This window comes from Ostrinia nubilalis, chromosome 10, assembly GCF_963855985.1.
Source record: "Ostrinia nubilalis chromosome 10, ilOstNubi1.1, whole genome shotgun sequence".
NCBI classification, from domain to species: domain Eukaryota; kingdom Metazoa; phylum Arthropoda; class Insecta; order Lepidoptera; family Crambidae; genus Ostrinia; species Ostrinia nubilalis.
This window is the reverse complement of record NC_087097.1, coordinates 9900161-9924466: the sequence shown is the minus strand read 5'-3', so window position 1 is coordinate 9924466 and position 24306 is coordinate 9900161. Positions and strand designations below refer to the sequence as shown.

The window sequence follows — 24306 nt, the reverse complement described above, 5'->3', positions numbered from 1 at the left end:
GGCGCCCGGAGCGCATGCGCGCAGGCCGCGTCCGTCGGCGCACGCGCGTCTAACGTCTAACATTGCGGAAGTATGACTTAAGAGTGGAAGATGCTGTGTGCGAGGAAGTTTATAAGGACGAAGTATGTCCTGGCCTGCGTGACGGTGTTCTGCGTGAGCTGGTTCGTGTCGGTGAGCGAGTGGCACCCCGCGCTGCGCTGGGGCGGCCGGCGACAGGCCGGCAGGCTGTCCACCATGAGGACCATCGTGGCCTACTCGGAGGGCAAGCAGGCCGAGATGGACCGCCCCTCGCCGGTCACGTGCGACCGGCTGCCGGCCTACCCGGAAGTACCCTACATTGTTAGTACCTAATCATTATTTTGGCTAAATCTGTGTTTCCCGCCTAATGTAAAGCAAAACAAGATACACTTGCAGAAATAAGATAGGATCGCTGATAGGTAAAACTATAAATTTTATCACTCGTGCAAATCTAATGCTGGGCAATCACGTCATTTCAAATGCAAATATTATTTAAATCTCAATATTGTATATGACAACGAAAGCAGTTATGAAAATATACGACCGCAATAAAACTATTTTATACTTCAATACTCATATAAATCTCATAAACGTCTTTGGATTAGCGCTTAGGAGTGTGTGCCGGCATTCCTTGGGATTGGCAATAAACTCTTTTTTGCAAGAAACAATGCCTCTTTACCATACAAATTGTTATTCTTCAGCATGTCGATAGCATCAAACTCCATCCAATATGCAAATGAGCCCACTTCCTGGCAAATTGTTTTGATCTGACCATCTATAAAATGGCAATAAAATGTTGTCTTGTTCTATTGTAAAAGTTTCTAATTAATTGCTCTGGGTTTTACATGTTTTATTGCCGATACCTTCGTAGGATTAATTTATCGCTTTATAATTAAATTCTGTGTAGTGAACAAGTTTCTTTTTATGCGGCTAATGGGGCACGCAATACAACGTATAATTTACATGCGAACAAAATAAAATCAATTTTAGATGTTTTTTATTCTTGACATCGGTTTGTCACGAGAAATACGGTTGCAGTAAAGTTTTATTCAGATAACGATGGTAATTTACAAGGTGGGTTTACAAATAAATCATTAGCAAGGTAGGAACGGGTCGTTTCTCATAGAGTCTATGCAAATACCGTAGACAAGAATGGGTGAGAGAGGCGGTGCAAGAACACGGCATTGTCGCCTGGTTCGCTATGGCCCATTATTTCGCTAGGGAGCTACTGATTACAGTTTTCCCATTAGTCTTCTCTTTTGTCTGTATTCAATAAAAAATAGTAATTAAGCTTATTAGCTTTTCATTCATTAACTTCTACGTGTACAGAGAGTATGGGGCAGTTTTTATAAGCTTAAACACTGCCGTTTGTACGATTTATAAATTTTTGAAATTTTTCGGGAAATGAAAAATGAACAGAGTTTATTTCTTTTATTACTTCAGTAGTAAGTAATTGTTCTAACTAATCTTTTATCAACGTGTGATTATCATAACAATCATCTTAAATTAATGATACAAAAATTCTAATGCAATTTTAAAAGCTCAATTTTATTTGGGCTTCCAAAAGGCAAGGGTAAAATCTTCTCAAATAAATTGATAATTACATACAATTAGTTAGGTAGTTCTCAACTTTTTAAGTCGTGTGTGAACTAAAACAGGTTGTTAACAATACACTCGTAACGACCAGATGGTCGTTTAATTTATGTTAAACAGCATGAAAATGGCTAATTGTATTACCAAAAATACTACTTGCCACATACTGTGTAATTACCACCTTAGCACAGAATTATCCACTAAAGCCACAGAATAATAATAATTACTAAGGCTCACATTCTCAAACGAATCTAAAACTCTTTTAAAACGTAAGCCTTATCCACATTACATCTGTCTATCCTGAGATTTGCCTAATAAATTGAAAGGCTTGAATGTATTTTTGAGTCTGTATAGAGTTTTTGTTCGTAGCGTCCTTTCGTAATACGGGCCCATAGGCCACAAACGTCGGTCCTGTACTAAATCCTACAGCTTTTTCCTACTTCCTACAATGGAACAATATTGCAAATTGAGCTCCAAATTCCCCCACATTTCTACAGATCTCGCTACTTTACTCATACAAAGGTTTCTGAAAGTGAAACCATCACAAAAACTTACAATTCCACTTCGAAGACTTACTCTACTTATTCTTACGGTCAACTGGTGTGTAATGGTTCTAGTTTATGAGTTCGCTTACACCACAAATCGGAGAAAGTTGGCAAAAACAGAAATGCATTCAATCATTGCCGCCATTGATATCATAGTGGCCATTGATATAATAGCGCGGCCTCAAGATCAAACCTACTTTAGGGGAATCGGTTAACCGTAGTTTTATTTATTAAAGTAGGTATCTTGTTTTTATGCAAAACGCGTCTTTTATAAGTAACGGATAAGTTTGATGTTCTTAGAGATATATTTAACTACTAATGAAGATTTGAACCGACTAATATATTTATATTATTTTCTATTTATATTCAAAATAGATTAAAAAACACGAAATATTTTTAAGGAATCCCAGACACATGCCAAAATCCGGCCAAAAAAACCTTAATCGACGATAACATTTACATTTAAACACAAAATTATGTAAATTTTCATGCGTTACTGGCTTCTACACTTTCGTAAGGACGTCGAACTCAAAACGTAAAACAACAAAGTTGACAGCAACAACAATAGGCGTCCCGCAGACACGCTGATCGTTTTCAGAACACGCTGTATATCTTTTTGACAGGTGGTATGGAAGGAGAATGTTTGAACAAATGAAATGTGATCTATAAACAATTTGCTGGATACAGATCTGGCGGTATCGCACAATCGCCAAACGCGACCGCCTTAGGGGTCGCAATAGCGAGTGATATAGACAGAGCGGGTGTAATAGCAACTTTGAACATTATGAACAAATAAGAAGAATTTAATAAAGTTACTCTTTTAAAAGCTTGGGTGTTTCTTTTCCGATATTATAAAATGTACTTCATATCAGTTTTCAAAACATAAATCGGTGACAATAATTGTTTTTGAATATTTCTAAAATTAAAATAACTTTCTAAGTATTTGTTAATCGACAAGCAGTTTATGTATAAATTAAGATATCAGTATTCAACCTATCTCTCAGCTAGTAAAATTGATAATGGCACCCCATATTCCCCATAATCAATCTTTTATTGCATCTGCATCTATTGCAGCACTCTATAAATTGCCTCACTAAATGCTATTATTAACTTTGTATTCCCATTCAATCTTCTAAATTATTTTCTCTATGTACCTACCTATATTTCTCTTGATGAAAGCGACTCAAATCCATAATCGCGATAGCCAATCTGAATGTCTATGAAGGTCATTAATAAGGCTTTCGGCTTGAGCTGCATCCACACTTGTTGGCGATAATCTATTCCGATGCCGGTCACGAACGGAAAATAAATCGAAATCAATATCCTCTACGGGCATTTCTAATAGCGCGCCGCTACCGCTGCCGGACGATTAAGGCCCTACGCAAACTAGACGATTCGCCGAAATTTTGCAATAGCACTCTTTAAATGGAAAAATGGTTCATGTCTTGTTTTTTTTTAAACTTCAGCATTTTTCGATTGTTTTTCGATTAGGTAATAAGTATAAAATATAAATTATTTAAAATATGTAGTTTTCTAGTTTCAGTCAAATAAAACTGACACTATTAAAAGCAACGACAATAAACATACTGAAATTAACGTTTCCCGGTAAAAATTTACAGCTAATAATTTTCAAGACAAAAATATAATTACAGTCCAAGTGTTTTAATGGATATCTACTCTGATAATAAAACAAATCATATTTTCTAAAGAGAGTTTAGACACGCCAATTTTTGTTTAAATTCTTACCGCATTCTTGCTTTAAATGAATTTTCTAAATAACCTCCATCATAAATAAGGAACCTCTATCATAAACTGACATTTCACAGTTTTATAGACCACTAAACCTGCAATTTAACTGATTACAGCCCTATAACTTAAATGTTTCTATAACTACTGCAAAATAAATATATAGTTTACATGAAAAATAATTAGAACCACCAGTCAATTATCTTCCACAATTCAAATTAAACTGACAAAAAGATAATAAAATACGTAGATATAAGAACAAAAGCGCAACTATTATTATTTTTATTGCCAGAAAAAGGTCACTAAAACAAACGTTACTATATTTTTATAGTTATCTAAAAACTTTCATATTAATTTAACGCGAGCTCATAAATATCAATGAATATTAAACCCTTACCCTAATAATACGTTTTTAGTATAAATAAACACTAGCAAAAATTAAAATATAAACTACTAATCATCCTTCGTAAAATTAAAGAATCCAATGCCCTCGGCTCGGCTTTTTATAAACCAATTTTCATTCAGGTGTAATTTTTCTTCTGTATTATCCCCTAATAAAAGTCTTGCAATTTTCCGAATTTCTGCAGCTTTTTCTATGGTCCTTCAATCGCCCAGTTTGCCTGTGGCCTTAAGTCGGTGCTGTGGTCGTGCATAACTCTCGCATGCATAGGATGCAACGGGGAAGTCGGCTGCATTATTTACAGCGCTTGCATACATTTGAGCTTTTATAACTATGCAACGATCCTGAAAGCTCTCTCCCAAGGAATTGTTTTCATATTTACACGAAAAATAATGTTCAGATTTTAATTAAATCTCGCTTTGCATCTCCCGCTTAACCGAGCAAAGTTTAAACGATGAGTTATTGTAATGTAGTATCATCATAGTAATAGCGACTCTACATTCTCATGATTGACCTTTTACTATGCAGTTCCGATATAAAATAAATGCGTGTTCATCCGAAGCGTTCCACGATTATCAACTCACTTATCTACTCGTATGTCACATACTCTATAAATACATAAAATCCTCCAGAAAGGTCTTGAAATCCGAATAATAAATATTTAAAACTTATTCGTTACTTATGTTTCGCGTAAGGTAGTTTAATGTTTATGTTAGGCTCAAAAACAACCATAAAGCGCAGGAACAGTTCCCAGTGTGTTGTTGTGGTTTCTGTAAAATATCTACATTGCAAAATTCGTGTTATGACTGTAATAAATCACCCATGATGCGTTGGGATAAACACCAAAAGATCACGGGAATTTCATATCGTAATCCCATCTGTTTGATCACACGGCATTGATGAAATGAAGTTAGTTGTAAGCTTTTTGAAAAACTTACGTAACTTGTTTAAAAAAATGTTACTGGAAAAATTAATTTGAATTATTACATTCTTACCATTAGGGTTTCAATTAGAATTTTTGTTCTTTAAGCAACATAAATAATTTATATTCACGGTTCATACTAGATTCAGAGACACCAATAAATTATTACGTAGGCTGTGCTATTTGTTAATGAGAGGTTGGGTTAGCTCGTTACTACCCACAGCAGAAGATATATGGGATTGTAATTTTCCCATGGATTTTTATTGTCTTCTACAAACACACTTGAACAAACACTCATTCAAGTTTCTAAAGTTCAATAATAATAAAATATTTTTTCCTATTTTTTACGGCGGTACTAAAAATGTACATGCTATTAAATCTTTTGCAATTACCAAGCTACTATATATAAAATATGTGCTGGTCTGAGTGAATGCCCTGGCAGTGGGAAGTTAGCGCCCGCGGATTAATCTAATCTATGTGTAGAATGATCATAGCGTAATCATTATAAGAAGTATTCCATTATTAGCTAACCGCCTTTACCAGTTATTACGCACAGGAAAAACACGTCAAGTGCGAGCTGGGAATATTACAGACGTCCACAAATAGGTAGTAATCGTAGGAACTTCGGCCGTTTACAGATTAAGCGTTTTGCGGCGCTTGTAAACGCTTGGACTTAAAAGCTCGGTTAATATTAGGACATGTGATAAGCTACTACTTACAATTGTCTTCAAAGCAGAGACATGTAGGCAATTTCATTTGAAATTACGAAGACAGAGTAAATGTTAAAAAGACAGGCTTTTAGAACTCAAATACTACGATGCACAGTAGTGGTGCTACAGCTTTGGTGCCTTAGTAACAAATGCTAAGGCGGACGTGTTCTATCAGAATACAGCACTTTTATTTTTTGGCCGGCACTTTTGATTTTGGACCAAAATGGATGATGTTCTTTCATTATCATTTCAAAATTCTACGCACTTAGTGTCAATCAACAACTCAAGCAACTCAAGCAAGTTAGTGACATATAAGGCGACTCTAGAAGAACGACGGTACGAATAGAAACTACTAGTTTGTATAATGCTCAATCAAGTGTGAGATAAAGTATACCCGTAGTGGGCTAAATTAAGCTAACCTTTTTATACTCGTGGTTACTAGAATAATATAAATGCAGGCAAAGGTCTGAGGGACCCTTCCTTCAATACTATTCTGTTCCATATAATGTTCGTTAACTAACAAGTGTTCTCGTTCTTATAAACCGATTGGCATTGTATGCCAACTGGCATTTTTGAAGACATTATGTTGACTTTTCGATTGATGTCAATTTTAACTGGAAAACTCCACGTTTTTCCCAAAAGAAAGGGTCTTGGCAAATATACAATGTTTCCAACGTAAAGTAGTCTCGTCTACTACCTAACCATAATAAAATAACACAATTAATGGTAGTCGGTCTAGAAGACCATACCTGATTACAGGAAGATGAATATCGTTTTCGTATTAGCAGGTTCTAATGCGTTGCTTGCTTATCGATACTTCTATCGCTATTCGTAATAATGATATCGAGATACGTAATTAAAACTTTAATAGCAGTCGTAAATAATGTAGATGTTAATTTTAACTTAAGTATTAAGCTTAATGGATTTTGTCAATGTGTGGATTATACGGGTGAAAAGAAATCGAATGCAGTCTTATGACATTTTACACGACCTGAGATTTGAAATACGCACGATATTTTAAAAATTGGTCTAGTTTTTTGGACATCATCATGCTGGTGATGATGAAGCATTCTACGCGACTTACAAAAAAGAGGTAATTTAAATATTATAAAACATGACGCAATCTCCAGAATATCGCTTTAAATAATGAACACTTTGTTTATAGCTCTATGCCAATTGCTGTCGTGGACGCCGAATTGAAATATACCGAGCAAGATTCGTATTTAATATCGCAAAAAATCCCATAATAGCTTATAATTTTGGTCGATTTGCGAAAATATGATTTACGATAATGCTTTCTTGATGGTTAGCAATTTTTGCAGTAACTATTTGCAGTTATGAAAATTGCAATTTCGATTATAAGAGGCAATCTTTTTGTGTACGTGTCAAGTCAGGGCCCGTATTCACATTGCTGCTATTTGAGGTCTGACCATTATCAGGTTTTTACATTCTTTGCTCGTTCATCATACGATATTATTATGTGGCAATAAAAATTGCTATTAATATATCAACGGCATGCTCTTGAAGTGTATTTTGCCTCAATTAATCATACGAATAATAATGACTAGTTAACATAGACATCAATAACAAATTGGTTTAGGTTTTATAAATGGCAGCAGATGTAGCTTTTAGATTATTTAACGCATTCATAGAGATTAATTAATAATGAATGCAGCATGTAATATGAATTCTTCAACTTTGTCTTTACAAGTGGCTTACTTTAGAAACAACTAAGGCTGAGTTGCAACTTGCACCACCTAACTTTGACCGTAACTTTAACGGTTACCGGTGTTTTTTGTATGGAGTTTGATAGATTTTTGACGTTTGTTAAAGTTAAAGTAAGATTGTACAATCCACCTAACCTGAGTCATATTTTATAACTACTTCGAGTATTGTAGTTAGGATGAGGTTTTGAAGTAGGCAAACCGCATCTGACTACCGCGTACGCACGTTTTGCATAAAGGTATGTTCAGATTACAAAGTCGCATGCAAAAATGTATGAGACATGGGTCAGTGTATGCTCAGACCTCTGCAGTCCCATACAAATGTCACTAATGTGTATGTTACGTAGCAATGTAAATATTTCATAAGAGTGCGTAGGCAATGCATTTGTTCAACGGTACTTCGTGCTGTAAAAAGTGTTGTACTGACATAACAACATTTCAAGTCACTTTAGTAAGTAATATTGCTGAAGTTAAAATTATGCAAAGATTTTTAATTTGAGGTGCACAAACTTGTAAACCCCTGCAGCTTTAGCCAACAAAATGTTTGTGTTAGGTGAAGGTTCACCAAAATAGTTCGGCGGTTGACGGAGATCACTTCGATTTCCTTCGATAGTCGAAGTCAAGCACTGACACCGTTGAGCTTTTTAATTGTCGCCTTCAAATTAAGTTTCCAACATATTTAACCACTTATACGGCAATGGGAAATATGTAGTTCCCACCATATTTTGAACTTTATTTCCTTGTCTTTAGTTCCAAAAACAATGAAAAATATGTACTTTTATGCCCGTTAAAAGCTTATATGACCTTTGTCACTTTATACTATAACGGAGCGCAAATTAACTCCATCTCAGGCGTCACGTCCGCAATAATGATGTATGTGATGATCCTAAGATCGCATCCGAGCGCACGTCGCGTGAACTATGCAATTGCCGTACGTGACGCGGTGTGGGCCACAATCGAATGTAGCGTAATTTCCGCTGCCTTTGTTCGCGTACAGGCTTCTAAATGCGATTATCCGCAAAGTTCTCAAAGTGTCAGGCAATTATCCGCAAAATTATCAAAGGGTAGGGGAAAAAGTAATTCAATTTGTAGGTTTTTTTTACCGCGATGTTAAATGCTTATGACATTTTTATTGCAAAATAATGTAACTACACCTAAGCTCGCTTCTTCCTTTCTTATATTAATAACTTTCGACTTTCATAAGCAAAGCTATGCTCATCCTTGGTTTTTAAGTTAACCCACAAGATCAACCTACATCTTTTATTTTCACCAACCTGCTTAGTGTCTTATCTTCTCTCCTACTTACTACGCCTTTCCTAAGGTTACGTTACTACGAGCACTTATATTAAATTATATTGAATTAACAGTTATTAACGAGTTATGAATATTAAGTTAAATAAGTTATCCGTTGTTAAAATAAGGTCAGTAGATAGAGTAACGGTGTCCCCAATATTTTAGGACACGCTGTCATGCGGAGTGCACGCGGGGCGACCTCACGTAGGTCCTGTGCAGTTCATTGAGAGTCTTTTCGTGACTTTGCCTGTCATACTTTTTACTACCATTGTTTTCGAAGCAGATGATTTGCACGAACAAAGTTGTGACTTGTGTACGTATTGATCTATTTGGCAGTCTCATGCATGACATCATCGCTTTGTCACAAATAATATAATTTTCATCTTCTTAAACAGCTGAACTCTGAAGAGTTTGTTTACTTATTTGGTTTAACGCGCTAACCTACTGGTCCGATTTGAGATATCTTTTTGTCTTGGAAAACCTATTTATCGAGGAAGGCTAAATAAGATCACGCTACGATGAATAGGAGCGTCAATTAATAATGTTGCTAAAACGGGAAATGTTTAAACAATTTCCACGCGTATGAAGTCGTAGGGACAGCTAGTTTAATTATTCAATGTCCATTTTGGAGATTTCACAGCTCTTCTTTAGACATCGTCAGCAAATAAGATCCACTTTTTGTTGCAAAGGAGCACCTGTTACAATTACTTAAGGTGACAGTGTTTATCTTGCTGTGCGGTCGTTTGTACCTACTTGTTGATGCGATGCGCGCGCACTTCCGTCGCTGTTACGTCCAATATCCGCTGCAGAATAATCTCGATATGCGCATGATAAATAAACTAAACACAGGTGATCAACATCAGTTAAGAGCGTAAAATAATATTTAAAAAAACTTGTCGCTATTTCTAACCTGGTAGGTGAAGAAGTAACGAAGAAAATAGAGTTACTACGCCCTTTATGCTTTATAAAATTTGATAAGTCTGTTTATCGCAAATTAAATAAGGGATTGGAATAATAGTTTTATTTTAAAACATTTTTCAAAAATTCTGCTGTTCTCTGACATGGTGGCTCTTTCAAATAAAAGTTTTGAGCAGTTTTAGGTACTTATTTGACAATTTTATTCCAACGCAGTTGTCATAAAATTTTCCGTCAGCGGTACTGCAAAATGTAAGACTGACTTTTGTCCTGCTCACTTTTGTAAAGTTGTAAAGTTTTTTTTTTATTATTAATTAAGGATTTTATTCTATTGCTTTATTATTCAAATTCAGTAAAGCAGTGCAATGATTATTCCAACAGTTTTATGTGTCTCCTATTCATGGATATTATGATAAGTGCACACACTTCCGTCGCCCAGCTCGCTCATAATGGCCAATATCCGGCGCACTAATCCATCGTCCTAATTTAGTTTATGTTTATATTATACTATGCTAATTTATTACCCACTAGCTGTTCATTAGATTCGCATCAAGTTTTTACAGGTTTTGCCGGTATCAATTATAATTTTAAAAAGATCAAGTCTTATTATGAAACGGGGAAATGCCCTTGTTAGCGGCCAAGTTTTAAAAACTTATAATAAAAAAATACTGTTTTATGTAACATAACAGACTTCAGTAACAGACCTACATAAATAAGTTAATCTACCTCCTACTGCCAACGGAGCGTATTCCTACTTTCATAAAATCACTAAGTCAGTTTCACTGCTTTTTACTGCGACCATCCGTCTCTATTCTAAAAAGCTACTAAAGCCTGGTCCGTGAGCACGTAGAATTTTGTCCAATGACCCCAAGCTACCCATCCTTATCGCTCGCGCGTAATTATGTTGCTGTCGCGCTTGCACACTCACTGCGGGCGCCCATCGCACAGTCGCGACAGCAATATAATTACACGCGAGCGATAAGGATGGGTAGCTTGGGGTCATTGGACAAAATTCTACGTGCTCACGGACCAGGCTTTAAAAGCTTAAGTTTTGCGTTTACTTTCATCGTCCTAGTTGGTGGTTTTCCAAAGCTTATTTAACTCTCTAGTCCTTACATAAAAAAGTTGCTTTACGGCACAAGATGACACAGCAATGTAGCAAATAATATGGTACAATGTGCTGGCATTAATGCCAATATAAGCATTGAGTGTAACAAATAATATGGTGCACATATCGTCGTCCGTCAATGACAAACATAGACCCGTCGCCAACGCTGTCGACAAACAGGTATCTAACATTAGCCTGTTTGATCTTGCCAGTTCAAATCGGTTTCCCACAGATCCTGTTTCGCAGGAAATATTTAAAATGTCTAGTTAACGCAAATAGCTGGATTAAAATACTTGACGCGTGCGCGACTTCCACCACAACGATGCTTAAGTCGTATATCAGAGTTAAAGTGGTATGAATAATGTTCGCCCGACTCAATCTGATTTATATTTCGTCTAATGCGATTACGTACTCGGGATATCCTTTATCAAGTAGGTATGGCAATAAGACTGGGTTCTGTGAGAAGGTGAGAACTGCATTTTGCTGCACAAAAGCAATATTTATCGGCGATTGTACGCACTTTTTAAACACTAGTGGGCGATTCAATTAAAAATATCAGGTTGTTAATATTATGACTAACTGAATAGCTTTTCTACTAAGCAAACACGTCTATGTCGTTAGCTGATAAATTACTCAAAGTCATCTTGATTTTAAAGCCTGCCCAGACTAACGAGGAAAGCCTAACGAAGTTAATCAACAGTGAAACGCATAAAATCATTTTATCGCAAAAATAATAGATAATTTTAACGATAAACTAAACATATACCTAGCTTGGAATGTTAAATGATTTTTGTCTGACAGCTAGGACCTGTGCATGCATAGAATCGTATATTGATACTACATTACTTAGTTGTTAACCGCGGATTAAGGCGTCGAAATTTAATTAAAAATACTTTGTTATGGTCATTTTTCCATTAGGTAGGTACTTTCAAATTATTGAAAGAAACAAACAAAAGATTTTTGCTTTTCTTAAAATGCTCTACGTAAAACTATTTATATCAAGTAGTTGCAGTATTTTTAGACCACTTTGCACAAACCATAACTACATCAATCTCACTAATCAATCCGATCTTCGTTCTATGATAATAACTGATACAAACTGAGTACACAGTGTGAATTGAATTGCAATGAGGATGGATATGGTGCAGTGATGAATGTGCCCACAATTTCCAACTCGTATTGAAAAGTATGATTAAAGCAATTACTCGGTGCGTAAGCGCAAACATTCACGCTTTCGCACTCAGCGATAAGAGCATATGAAGATGTGTTATTATCAGTCCATAACCACATAATGTCTTGCACTTGAACGGGATAAAGTGGGAGGAAATTGTTTCATCAAATTCAACCTTTAGCATTATCAGTCATTGCTGTAATAAAAAGTGTGGGTGACTACAATAACAAGGATTAATTTTGTCTAATTTTCCAATTCTTTATGATACGTTCTAGTTAGCCTGTCTCCCGTTTTAAGAAGGAGAGAAGTGGATATTATGCTTCTAACTTACAGGATAGTGACCTATTCTCAATGTTTACCAGTTTTAGATTACTATGGAGTCAGTTTCAGCTGTGGGGGGAACAAGAGGTCGAATTTTTATGCAATTTGTAAAAAGTATAAGGCAAATTCATTCAGAAAAAAAAAGTGAATAAGTGGATAACAAGAATTGAATGGATAATACAACAGAATTAATCAACGGAACTAATTTCTAATTGAATAATCATCGATGCATCTTTATCTCAAAAAGTTTGTGGTGTTGATAACTTCCTATTTAGAAAGTTACCGAAAAGTCGAGTTTTATTGACATTTTTCGATTTTATAGTTATTTAGTCGACTTTTTTCTATTTTATAGTTAGTACACCTATTTCGCTCTAACGATTCACGGTATCCTAGCCGTGTAACACCGGGTAATTTTCTTAACATCTGCATTTATCGTTAGGGTCGTAAACATGAAATTATGCAACAGTAAAATCTTTAGCTAAAGCTTAACTTTAAAATGATTTTAACTTTAATACTAGGGTTTCTGCTCGAGCTTTCTCGAACTCGAGAAAACTCGAGAAATTTGGCTTCATTCGAGACGAGAAAAAAATTACCGGAGCTCGAGAATTCTCGAGTTTCGATTTTGAAGCTTTAATATTCTTGAAAGCCTATTTTCTTAGACAAAAGTAAGTTTTTAATTATTTAATAGGTCAACGTTGCTTTTAGACTGGCCTAGTCTTTCCTTTTTTAACTGATTTGATTTGCAAGTAATGATCTCAATCGAAACTAAGTAATAATGTTCACCAACGAGTATGATATTTGTTTGTTTAACTCTGACTGATTTAAAGACTGAAAAATTTGTTAACTAGACAGTTACCTTACCTAACAGACGTTAGGTTAGGTACTCGTGCCTCCTCGTAAAGTTCAATTCAAGTCGTTATTTGTGACAAATTAAAAAATTTATTAAAAAGTTTTTTTTTGTTCATAAAAACTAATAAAAAAATAAAACTAATTTTGCTATTTGGACTTGTGTTCTTTAGAGAACAAGTGATTCATTTGTAGCTCCAGATTTTTATTATTTATTCTTAACCCTTGGCTACTACTCAAAATATTTTTTACACGGTCACTACTTAAGGGTCATTTTGACCCTGCTATAAAACTTTGTATATCTTCATAACTATTGCGGATTATGGAGTAAAACACATTATTTAATAAAAAGGGTTTATAATGCAATGAAATAACAACTTTAATTGTTAACTAAACAGTTTTTAGGAACATTAATTGAGCATGTGATTGCAAATGGGTATTTTACACGAAGAAAAAACATTGTTGGGTTTGCGATCTTTTTTATAGGGACAAATGCTGCAAAGTTTCCTTTTAGATACCACATTAGAGACAACTGGAACAGATCTTTCAGGCATAGGCAGTTTGTATATCCTTGAAGTTATCAGACGCAATTGTCGGGGAATCTTTTTATCGCAAATTCGCTGCTGAGCGTAAGGTAGGTATATCTTCATATCAAGCCATCGTAGGAAGTTTGGCCGATTTACTGATGCTGTGTAAAGAAACAGAGGTGGAGGGGCCTTGTATCGTGGAAGTATCCACCTCATTAAAATCACCATCATCAAGCAACAAAACATTGACAATTTCTACATCCGTGAGCGTATTTCTACCACCTATACCTATGACAAACCAAACCAAAATGAAGAAAAAGACGACGACAAAAAGCTACACAATAATTACAAAACAAACCCTCAAACAAATTGTATTTTACACATAAAAAGAACCAAAAAAAAATATCACATGATATTTTTTTATCGCCTGTCCCTGCTACTCAAGGGTCACCGTGACCCTGTCTTTGCTATTTTGGCGCGAATAATGCACTGATCCACTGGAAACACCCACCATGCGAAGCAGCGAGCGCCGTATTGAAAATACACGGGCGGGGGACTCGCAGTCGTTAGGGGCCATTACCAGTAAACGTAGGTTTTAAAGTTGGCAGGGTCTCACTGACCCATGAGTAGTGACCAAGGGTTAAAGTACACGCGACTTAATGACTTTTGTTATGATTATTAGTAAATATTAAATATGAAAGAAGATTTTATTTTTTGTTTGTTTCCTTACCAAAATAAGTGGTACTAAATTCTAATATTGATTGTTGTGCATAAAAGTAGGTATATTAGATTAAAAAATCCCGTGTTTTTATTAAATTTCAACCGATTTCAGTTTTTATTAAAAGACTCGAGACCCGAGAAAACTCGAGACTTTGGCCTCGAGAATTCTCGAAACTCGAGAAAAAAAATAAGTCGAGAAATCAGAAACCCTATTTAATACTTACATGCCTAATAATTACCAGTATATAATAATATTAGATGTAATTTATGTTTATTTATTATTACTCGTACTAAATTAGAAAACTTCGCCGACATAAACATTTTAATGTGACTTAGTTCCATCATAGACTTGTGTTGTGTTCCATCTGTATGGACAAGAAATCATAGAACCAAGAAATCAACAGCTACGTTACAATCCAGGCAGCTCTTGGGCAAAAATAGCAATAAAAGAAACATACACAATTACACTTGAAAAAATATACCGTACTTATTGCAGTCGTGAAAAAAAGCATTTTGCAAACGATTCTTGTCCTATAATAAACCGGCAGGTACACACCGGGGCCGGTAATACAGAACTACATAATTACGTTTGTAAAAATATCACTGCAAATTTCAATAATTCCAATGTTTCCCACGAATGCTGCACTTAAATAATCTGTGGCGAAATTAAAATAAATACAGTAAACTAGCGGATCGCGAAAATCTGCGTGGTGTCACGCGACGCGATAAAGATTTGCAACCACCAACGTTGCTTGACCTATGAAAGCTTTTACGATAGTGCTAAGCTAAATTTTCTATTGATTTACAAGACTATCGATATTATACATTGTATCGAATAAACCTATCGGTATGAAAAATTCTGAAAGTGCAAAAACGCGATCTTTTCATTATGTTGATAGCATCGGTTGTTGCAACTGGGTCATTTATTTTGACTGTGAATTTCCCTATTAACCTTAACCTTAGTTGTCGTCGCTATGTTTAGTTTTAGGCATCTACATTGTCTAGCTTCCGAGCTTTGATATTTTAACAGATTTTTTATATTTTGTTAAGTTTGTTATGATTGATTGTGAATAATTGATTTATATTTACTTGGTATGAAATTTAATCGAAAATTTAACCTACTACTAGTACATCACTTATCGTATCGTATGCTTTATTTTTTTTTAAATACGCAGGTCTTGCTTATTTGGGTAAGCTCTGTACCGTTGTGTGATTTTACCAATTATGAGGGTTTATCAAATTACAATCTTTCTTTCCCGGATTGTAATATCGAATTTATAAAATTCGCTCGTTGTAATTAAGGATAATTGTTATCGGTGTTTATTTCATCAAGATAAAACAGAACCCGTATTCTTGTATATTTTTATTTTTAAACAAACTGTTGCTGACACGCGTCTACTTCTTATAATTGTTTTAAGGAATGTTAATGTAGGATACTATAAACTGCAGTTTTTGCTAAAATTCAGTATTGAAAGTATTTATTATTAACTACCTAGCTTCTGCCCGTGACACGGTTAACTTTCTCAAGTGGATTTCAGTTTCCACGATTTTCCGGGCAAGTTTTCCAATTCGGATCTCCAAAACCTTCCTCGGGTACCTATGTATATTTCCAAACAGAACAAACTGTTTTTACATTACGGGACTATTCCCACCTTTCGTTCCCACCGCTGCAACTCCTGTGTAGCCAGGATCTACAGCTTGACTGCCAATAAAAACCCAACCAATGAAGGCCAAGTTGTTTTTACATCACATAGAATCTTAGACAAAACCTTTATTTCAGAACCGTACATGGTCACCAGGAGAGCAACCGGAGTCCTCGTGGCAGCGGGTCGCTGGCACCCAAGTATCGCTTTACGCTGCCTTCTACGACGAGCGGACCCCGCAGCGATACGTGCGGATATTGGCTACTTTTGAAGGTGAGCTATAAAAACAATATTTAGTATTACTTAAATAAACAAGTAAACTCAATTTTCGCAATTTAAATTTATTACAAACTCGTAGCAGAACGCTGAATCATGATCTGGGTCATAGTAAGATTCAGCCTACAGAATTGGTTTTCTCAACACCAGCCGATAGTGCTATCCACTGGTGGATAAATGCCTCTTACCAAGGATTTTAAAAACGACCGGTCCTGCGCTGCCCGCATCTAGGTGCTTCCGGCGACCTATACCAGTTCGTTGCTCCACCAAGTGGGAGGCCTGCCTAAACTATACTGTTTCGTGATCCTCACTCAAGAACTTTACTAATACTGTCACCTAAGTTTAACAATTCATCAAACCACCAACAAAGCCCGCAGGCTAGTCGCAAACTCTGGTGTCTATGTCCATACACCATCCATACTGTACCTAATTACCCTTATTTCGATATAATAACATTAGTTACTTATTTATATCAAAATCTTGAATCTTTATGCCCCTTACATGTTCACTTAACATAATAAACCGATAATCTTTGCAAAAGCACGCCCATTTTGCATATTTTGTAACGCTGCACGCCGCATTATAGTAAAGTAAAAATGTTAATTTCTTTTCGTGAGCTGAAAGCTATCGCTATCGAGGTTTTATTATAATCTAAACACTTTCCTATCGTGTAAGTTTAATACATTTTAATTCTAATAACATGTAGTATGGTAAAAATATATAAAGTGTATAAGTAACGCATTCCTGAGCAAAAAGAGGAATAGACGATGCACAAGGAAATTATTCTGTAAGGGTTCTTTTAGACTTTCAATGTATTTAACTCGTGTATTCCGATTAGGTGCTTTATCAAAACCTATTAATGAACTACACTTGCGAGCAAAAGTATGGAATCACTTACATGAAGTTGTTTCCACGCGATCTTGTGAACTAACGAATTTGTTAGTAACAAAAAAAGTGACACCATTTTAAAGATTAAACTTTTAACTTTAAATTGATACCAAATTCATTTAAATAACACCAGTATTTAAAAAGATATCCCGGCTGATGTAAAGAAGTAAGGAAAAAGACATGTATCAACTGTTTGATACGTCGCGAGTTGCGGCCTATTTACCCCCTATAAAAGCACGTGTTTTCGGATTTTTGCTTTCACACGTTGATCCTTACACATCTCCGCTTCTTTTGACACTTTACCTGGGATTCTACACCTTCAGAAGCAGCACAAATCGTTGCACTATTGCAAGAAGGGCTCAGCCAGCGGGCTGTCGCACGTCAGCTCCACATAAGCCAGTCTTGGGTTTCTAAAGTTTTAAGACGCTTTCAGGAGACTGGTGGCTTTATCCCGAGACCAAGTTCTGAACAGCGCCGGTGCACATCGCAGAGGGATGACCGTTTTTTCATGTCAAACTCTCTATGAAATCGTTATTTGACTGATATCGACGTCCAGCAAGAGCTCAGAAATGTTCGTAGGATAGCTGTTAGCGAGTGGACAGTTCGTCTAAGATATGAGCAATAGAATTTGACTCCAAAAAGGTCTGCCACAGGCTCGAAACTGACGGTAAGTCACCGACTAGCACGCTTTCAATTAGCTCGCACTTATTTTGATGGGAAGGCGAGTAATGGAGGCGAGTTTTGTTCTCCGTTGAATGCAGACTGTGTTTGCAGTGCAGCAGTCGAAGAGGTCGGGTCTATAGGCGGCCTGGGGAGAGATTTGTGCAGTTCTGGTTCGCTGAAACAGTGGCTTATAGGGGTGGCTTGCTCGACTTATCATCGAGATGTGTACGAGCAAATTGAAAGCGTGCTTATCGGTGACCTTCCGTCAGTTTCGAGCCCGTGGCAGGCCTTTTTGGAGTCAAATTCTATTGCTTATATCTTAGACGAACTGTCCACTTGCTAACAGCTATCCTACGAACATTTCTGAGCTCTTGCTGGACGTCGATACCAGTCAACTGACGATTTTATAGAGAGGTTGACATGAAAAAACGGTCATCCCTCTGCGATGTGCACCGGCGCTGTTCAGAACTTGGTCTCGGGATAAAGCCACCGGTCTCCCGAAAGCGTCTTAAAACTTTCGAAACCCAGGACTGGCTTATGTGGAGCTGACGTGCGACAGCCCGCTGGCTGAGCTCTTCTTGCAATAGTGCAACGATTTGTGCTGCTTCTGAAGGTGTAGAATCCCAGGTAAAGTGTCAAAAGAAGCGGAGATGTGTAAGGATCAACGTGTGAAAGCAAAATCCGAAAACACGTGCTTTTGTAGGGGGTAAATAGGCCGCAACTCGCGACGTATCAAAGAGTTGATACATGTCTTTTTCCTTACTCCTTCACATTAACCGGGATATCTTTTTAAATACTGATGTAATTTAAATAAATTTGGTATCAATTTAAAGTTAAAAGTTTAATCTTTAAAATGGTGTCACTTTTTTTGTTACTAACAAATTCGTTAGTACACAAGATCGCGTGGAAACAACTTCATGTAAGTGATTCCATACTTTTGCTCGCGAGTGTAGTTAAATTTCTCTCAAGGTAGCCAAATGGATTCGCTGTCCGAGACAACTGTGAGCCTTTTGGTCACTAATTATATTTTTAGCTTATTTAACAAATCTTTAAATCCGTCACCTCCACTAGACCCCCTGAAACTCAAGATTTCTATCGTATCAATATCAATTGTATGGCCTAGCTTAATTTGATGTAAAGCTTTGACCACTCCATTTGTATTATCCATCTGAACAAATACGTGATACACCTCTGTCTATTCGAATGTGTTGATGATAGGCACACCCAAAGCTTAGCAAGATAGAACGCGTCGTTAACCAAAGAGCGCGGTAATTGTCAAGCCATTATGAACAGCCCCTTCACATGCACCTACTGAGGGCTTAATTAGTACCTATGAATCAGACTTATGATGAATTATTCAAACTTTTATGGGTCCCCTGTAAAATTCTGTAAAAGACTCTACCGCCATGTACCAAACACATTAAAACTAATAGGTTCAGTAATTGCTTGTTTTGTTTATAATGCAAGTACCTAACTACCTACCTACTTAATCTTAGGTTCTTACCATAAGGGTAGGACATTCGATAATTTTCCATTCGGAACAAATATTCACATAAAAATTACACACGAATGTACAGCTTTCGCGAACATATAACAATACAAATCACCTACCTACAACGCTGCAATTTGAAAAATTGTACAGAACCGTCTATCTGTGGTTTCGTACTGCCGTTTGGCGCTCCCGTGCTAAAACAACAGTGTAGCAAAAACTCCAGAATGCCTGGACTCTGTAATTATCCGCGCAGTTTTTTCAATATCATATTTACGTAATTGTGGACTACGTTATCGGTAGATATACTTACGTGTAAATGGTGCAAGCAACAATATTTATTAAGCAGTTATTAAAGTATCATTAAATGCTGCTATCAACTACGTAATTTACAGGTGTATTTAAAATATCTCACAAAAATCGCCGTATAAAAATATTATATGTCATAAATGCAGGAATAGGCGATGATGCTAGTTTATGATATACATATTAAGAACCATGAAGGAGCTATCTTAATTGTGATATAAACATAATCAGCAATTAAGTTATATTTGAACTGAGATGCACGCACGCGCTCCGCCCGGGGCCGCAGTGTTGTTATAATTAGTAATTATATAGGTCTCGATTCCTCCCCGGCGGTTTAAACTTATTATGTAAATTAGTTATAAATAGGCATTACGCCGAAGCCTTAACGCAAAGCACGCATATATTGTAATACTTTTTACGTGAACTTTAAACGTGATTATGTTGTATAAAAATTTACGGCCCAAATCCCTTTCCTCGCAACGCAATGCAAACATTGGAACAAGTCTATAATTTCAGTGCATGTGAGCGTGCTATAAACGCACGTGATGTTATAAAATAGGGGGTAAACCCTGACACAATCGGTGCCAATAAAGACATCCGCGAAATCTCGAGTGGTGATAAAACAACACCATAATTATTGGCGGACGTGATATCCGACCGCTCGTTTGTATTTTCACTGCGTCGACGAGAAAAATAACAACTTACAAGTAAGTGGTCGATCGCAACTTAATCACGTGAACTAATAGGGAGGTTTTACAATTTTATTTCTCGGTAACACTACAATAAGTCACCGCTGCTGTCTCATTAAAAACCAATTGTGTTGGCCCCCGCACTTAGATAAGGCGTGGCGATAGACTTGGCCTCTTGGCGCCGAAGACAATCTACTTTTTATTCGTACAAACATTGCATTAATCATTGTAATACTGTGCGAGAGTCTTATTACTTTTAATTCAATATAATAACCAGTTAAGGGCAAGATGTTTGATATTGTGTTTTTGACAAACCAAATAAACGCTAATTCTACAAGAATCGCATCTCTAGTTAAATTGGTAAATAAAGCTCAGGCCAACCCTGAGCTTTTCACAAAATATACGGGTTTCCATGAAGGCATGGTTAAATAAAATGTTATCAACACTATCAGCTCGTACAAAAGGGTCATTAGCATGCTTTACTTCAGCACAGCATTATCGGGTTGTTCTCGCTAAAGGTGCGTTATATCAAGTGACACAACAGAAGGTCCGCGAGTATGCGCGTACGCCACGGGGCCGCGATAAGCGCACACTCATTTGTCACGCGGGGCGAGCGTACACGTCGTGTAAATTCTTTCCCGGCGAGATAAAACGCCTCCCCTATATTGTGGCAACGGATTAAAAGTATTAAAGTATACCATACTGTGCCGTCTGCTACTTTTTAATGAGAAATTCGCGAAACGATGTCAAAAAGATCCACGCGAAATTACCATGTCATTCGTTTTGACAATAAAACTTCGCTATACAACTCTCGCTTGACTGAACCGCTTCCCGCATAACATTTTCGCTTTATTTCTCACTTTACGAAGTCGCGCCACACGCAAGCAATATTTTGAGGGCAACCTTTACAAGTGTCTGGTGCTTTTAATTCGCTGTAACAAATGCAATAAAAAGTAAGCACGATGTTAGCTAATTGAAAGTATAATGCAAACAAGTAAACTTTGTGATAACGCTGTGAAATGTTTATAATGAACCTATTTGAAAAGTGTACACATCCGATTAGTGCCTATCTCAAAACTGACATGCCACCAATGGACATCATAACTCCTCCTTTGTCCAGCAGTGGACGTCAGTTGGCTGAAACGGAAGAACGAACAATAATACCAAATGATAACATATTATTAAATGATTTCTGTTCTAAGATAAAGGTAGCGCAAGATCGGTTCATGATCTCGCTAGTTCCCTGTAGGAAGTGCCGTCCTGTGGCAAGGCAGCAATTCAAGCCCCGTTGTAATGACGGTTCCTTGCGCTCTGCCGGGTGCCCAAGGAAATGACTCGAACAAATTACTATTATATAAGTCCGGTAATGGGGATGCTCAATATGAGATACAACGGTAAAGAATCACAACGGTTCTTGTAAGATTCATTGCACTTTGAGGATAAGATGATATTGTTTTAGTGCCGCATTTTCTTAGTCTAATGTTAGCTACCTTTTGGATGAGTTTAACATACTTAATAGAAACTTTTGTTCACAGGTCGAAACTTCCCCACCGAACAAACTCTGTTCTGCCAGACGCGTATTTTGAACCCTTACGATGACTCAGTGGAAGTGGTCGCAGCAAAACCATTGGAAGTCTGGTGGCATGAGTGGGACGCTACTTCCATCGGAGTAGAAACACCACTGTTACTCTCTTGTCCTCTCATCGAGCCTCTACATCGGCCCTCCCTCGTATCCGTCGTTACCCAACCATGTGATGATCCAACTAACGCATTCTATTTGGAACCATCAACAACAGTCAAACACAAAAGAAATTTCACAATATGCGTCAAAGATATGGATTTCAGCAACGACATATCACAGTCACTAGTAGAATGGATAGAAACTAATAAAATACTCGGAGTGGATAAGATTGATATTTACATTGATAAGCTAGTTAAAACAAGCCAGAATGTGCTACAGCATTATCGAGATAGCGATTACGTTAGACTCTTTCATGTTCCTATTAAATATAAGCCTGAAAGATCTCTTTGGCAAAGAAGAAGAGACCACATAATAACTTATAATGACTGTTTATACAGAAATATAAGAGAATCAGAATTTGTTATACCATTAGATATTGATGAAATTATATTGCCGAAGGTAGCTGATACCTTGCCAGAACTTATAGAAAGACTGAAAAAGGTCGGATGGGACCCAGCCCATGACTCAGCAATCATGGTGAGAAATGTGTTCTTTTTTGGCTTCATGCAAGGACTTGAGAAATATAAACACAGAAAACTTCAGTCTAAGAGCAAAATATACGTCAAACGTGATGACGTCCGAATCAAAGAAGAAGAAGACCTAGGAATAGGTGAAATAGAATTAGTAGATGATACGATTAGTAATGAAGTCATAGATTATAAAGAAATTGATAAGGATTTGCGTCATTATTATAGGTCTAGATGCAATGAAGACTTACCGGTACCTAAGTTGGTGCAATATATTGTGAGCTCGGCGATGGTGAGCCCCGTTGGCTACTACAGTAAGAGTCTGATGGTGACCAGGAAGGTGCTGACTGCGTTCAACCACTACCCCCTGTCCAGTATCGGCACTTCAGGATTCGCCGGTTGGTCAGCTCCGTACAATGAAGTGCAACTAAATCATTATAAGGTAAGGATGACTATTACTTGAAAAGCGTGTCCTTCAACACACTTATCGTAAAGTAGTTAACATCCTGAACAATAAGTTCTCAAGACTGAGTGAGAAAATAGAAAGGTGGTGTTATAAATCAATTATATTTTATTTTACAACAAGGGCTTACAATCTGTTTTTAACTGTCACAAAATTAAGTAATTGTTTGTAATTAGGGGGTAATTAACGGACATTTTCTCACATTACGAAATAATTAACTAGTTTGTAAATTAATTAACTTCCTTAGCTGATGTTTATGATAACAATGTGAACCTTATTGAACTCATCACGATTTAGTTTTCTCTTGTATTCGGCAAAAACATCGCTTGCGGTGTACCACGATGACTTAACAGATTAAGGTTGCCCAGCTAGCGGTACCAGCATTATTTTCCCAGAAACCCTTTGTAATAAATAACGCTATCGTGTTCCCTGCAGGAGTCGTGCAACACGACGGTGGTGGCTGAGTGCGCGCGGTACGGGCGGCGCGCGCGCATAGACCGCGCCGCACTGCGCTTGCGACGGAGGGTCAACGCAGCACTTGCTAGCGCCATCTGCACGTCGAATACAGAAATAAATGCTACCTGAAAATTTATTTTTTATTTTCAGAAACCATCGAAATTAAGTAATCTTACATGAAAAGTTACCAAAATCAAGCACCAGAGTCATAGGTACTTTTAATTGGTTAGGGGGCGTCCATAAATTACGTGAGACAATTTTGGCTATTTTTCAACCCCCCCGCCCCCCTTGGTGAGATTTGGTGAGATTTTGCCTGACCCCCTCCCCCACCCCCTAATCTCACGTGATATTTTAAAAAAAATCCGAATTTTAATAGTTTTGGAGTAATTTAACTGAGAAAGTTTTTTTTTGTGTGCTTAGTGCGAGTTTGAATTTACCGTTGTCGCTATCGCTAACGAGTGCGTCAAAAAGATCTATAAAGTTTAAGATTTTAGTTCTTGAAAGTATCTGCTAGGGACGCTGTACAATCATCATACATTTAATGCATGTCATTGTCACGATCGATATAAAGTCGCACTAAGCCCACTGATTACGAATAGATCCAGAAAAACACGTGTAGTGACAGCGGTTAGTACTAGGGTCTCATTGTTTTTTTTTTTACAGGAG

The 24306-nt window shown here is 36.9% G+C and overlaps 1 protein-coding gene across 1 annotated transcript; it reads left to right on the top strand.

Moving 5' to 3' along the window:
• Positions 1-23772, top strand: LOC135075177 (uncharacterized). Its single transcript, XM_063969536.1, has 4 exons — positions 1-339; positions 16340-16475; positions 22049-23163; positions 23620-23772. The coding sequence occupies exons 1-4, from the start codon at positions 91-93 to the stop codon at positions 23767-23769; spliced, it is 1650 nt and encodes a 549-aa protein (XP_063825606.1). The 5' UTR covers positions 1-90; the 3' UTR covers positions 23770-23772.
• Positions 23773-24306: the final 534 nt, after the last annotated feature.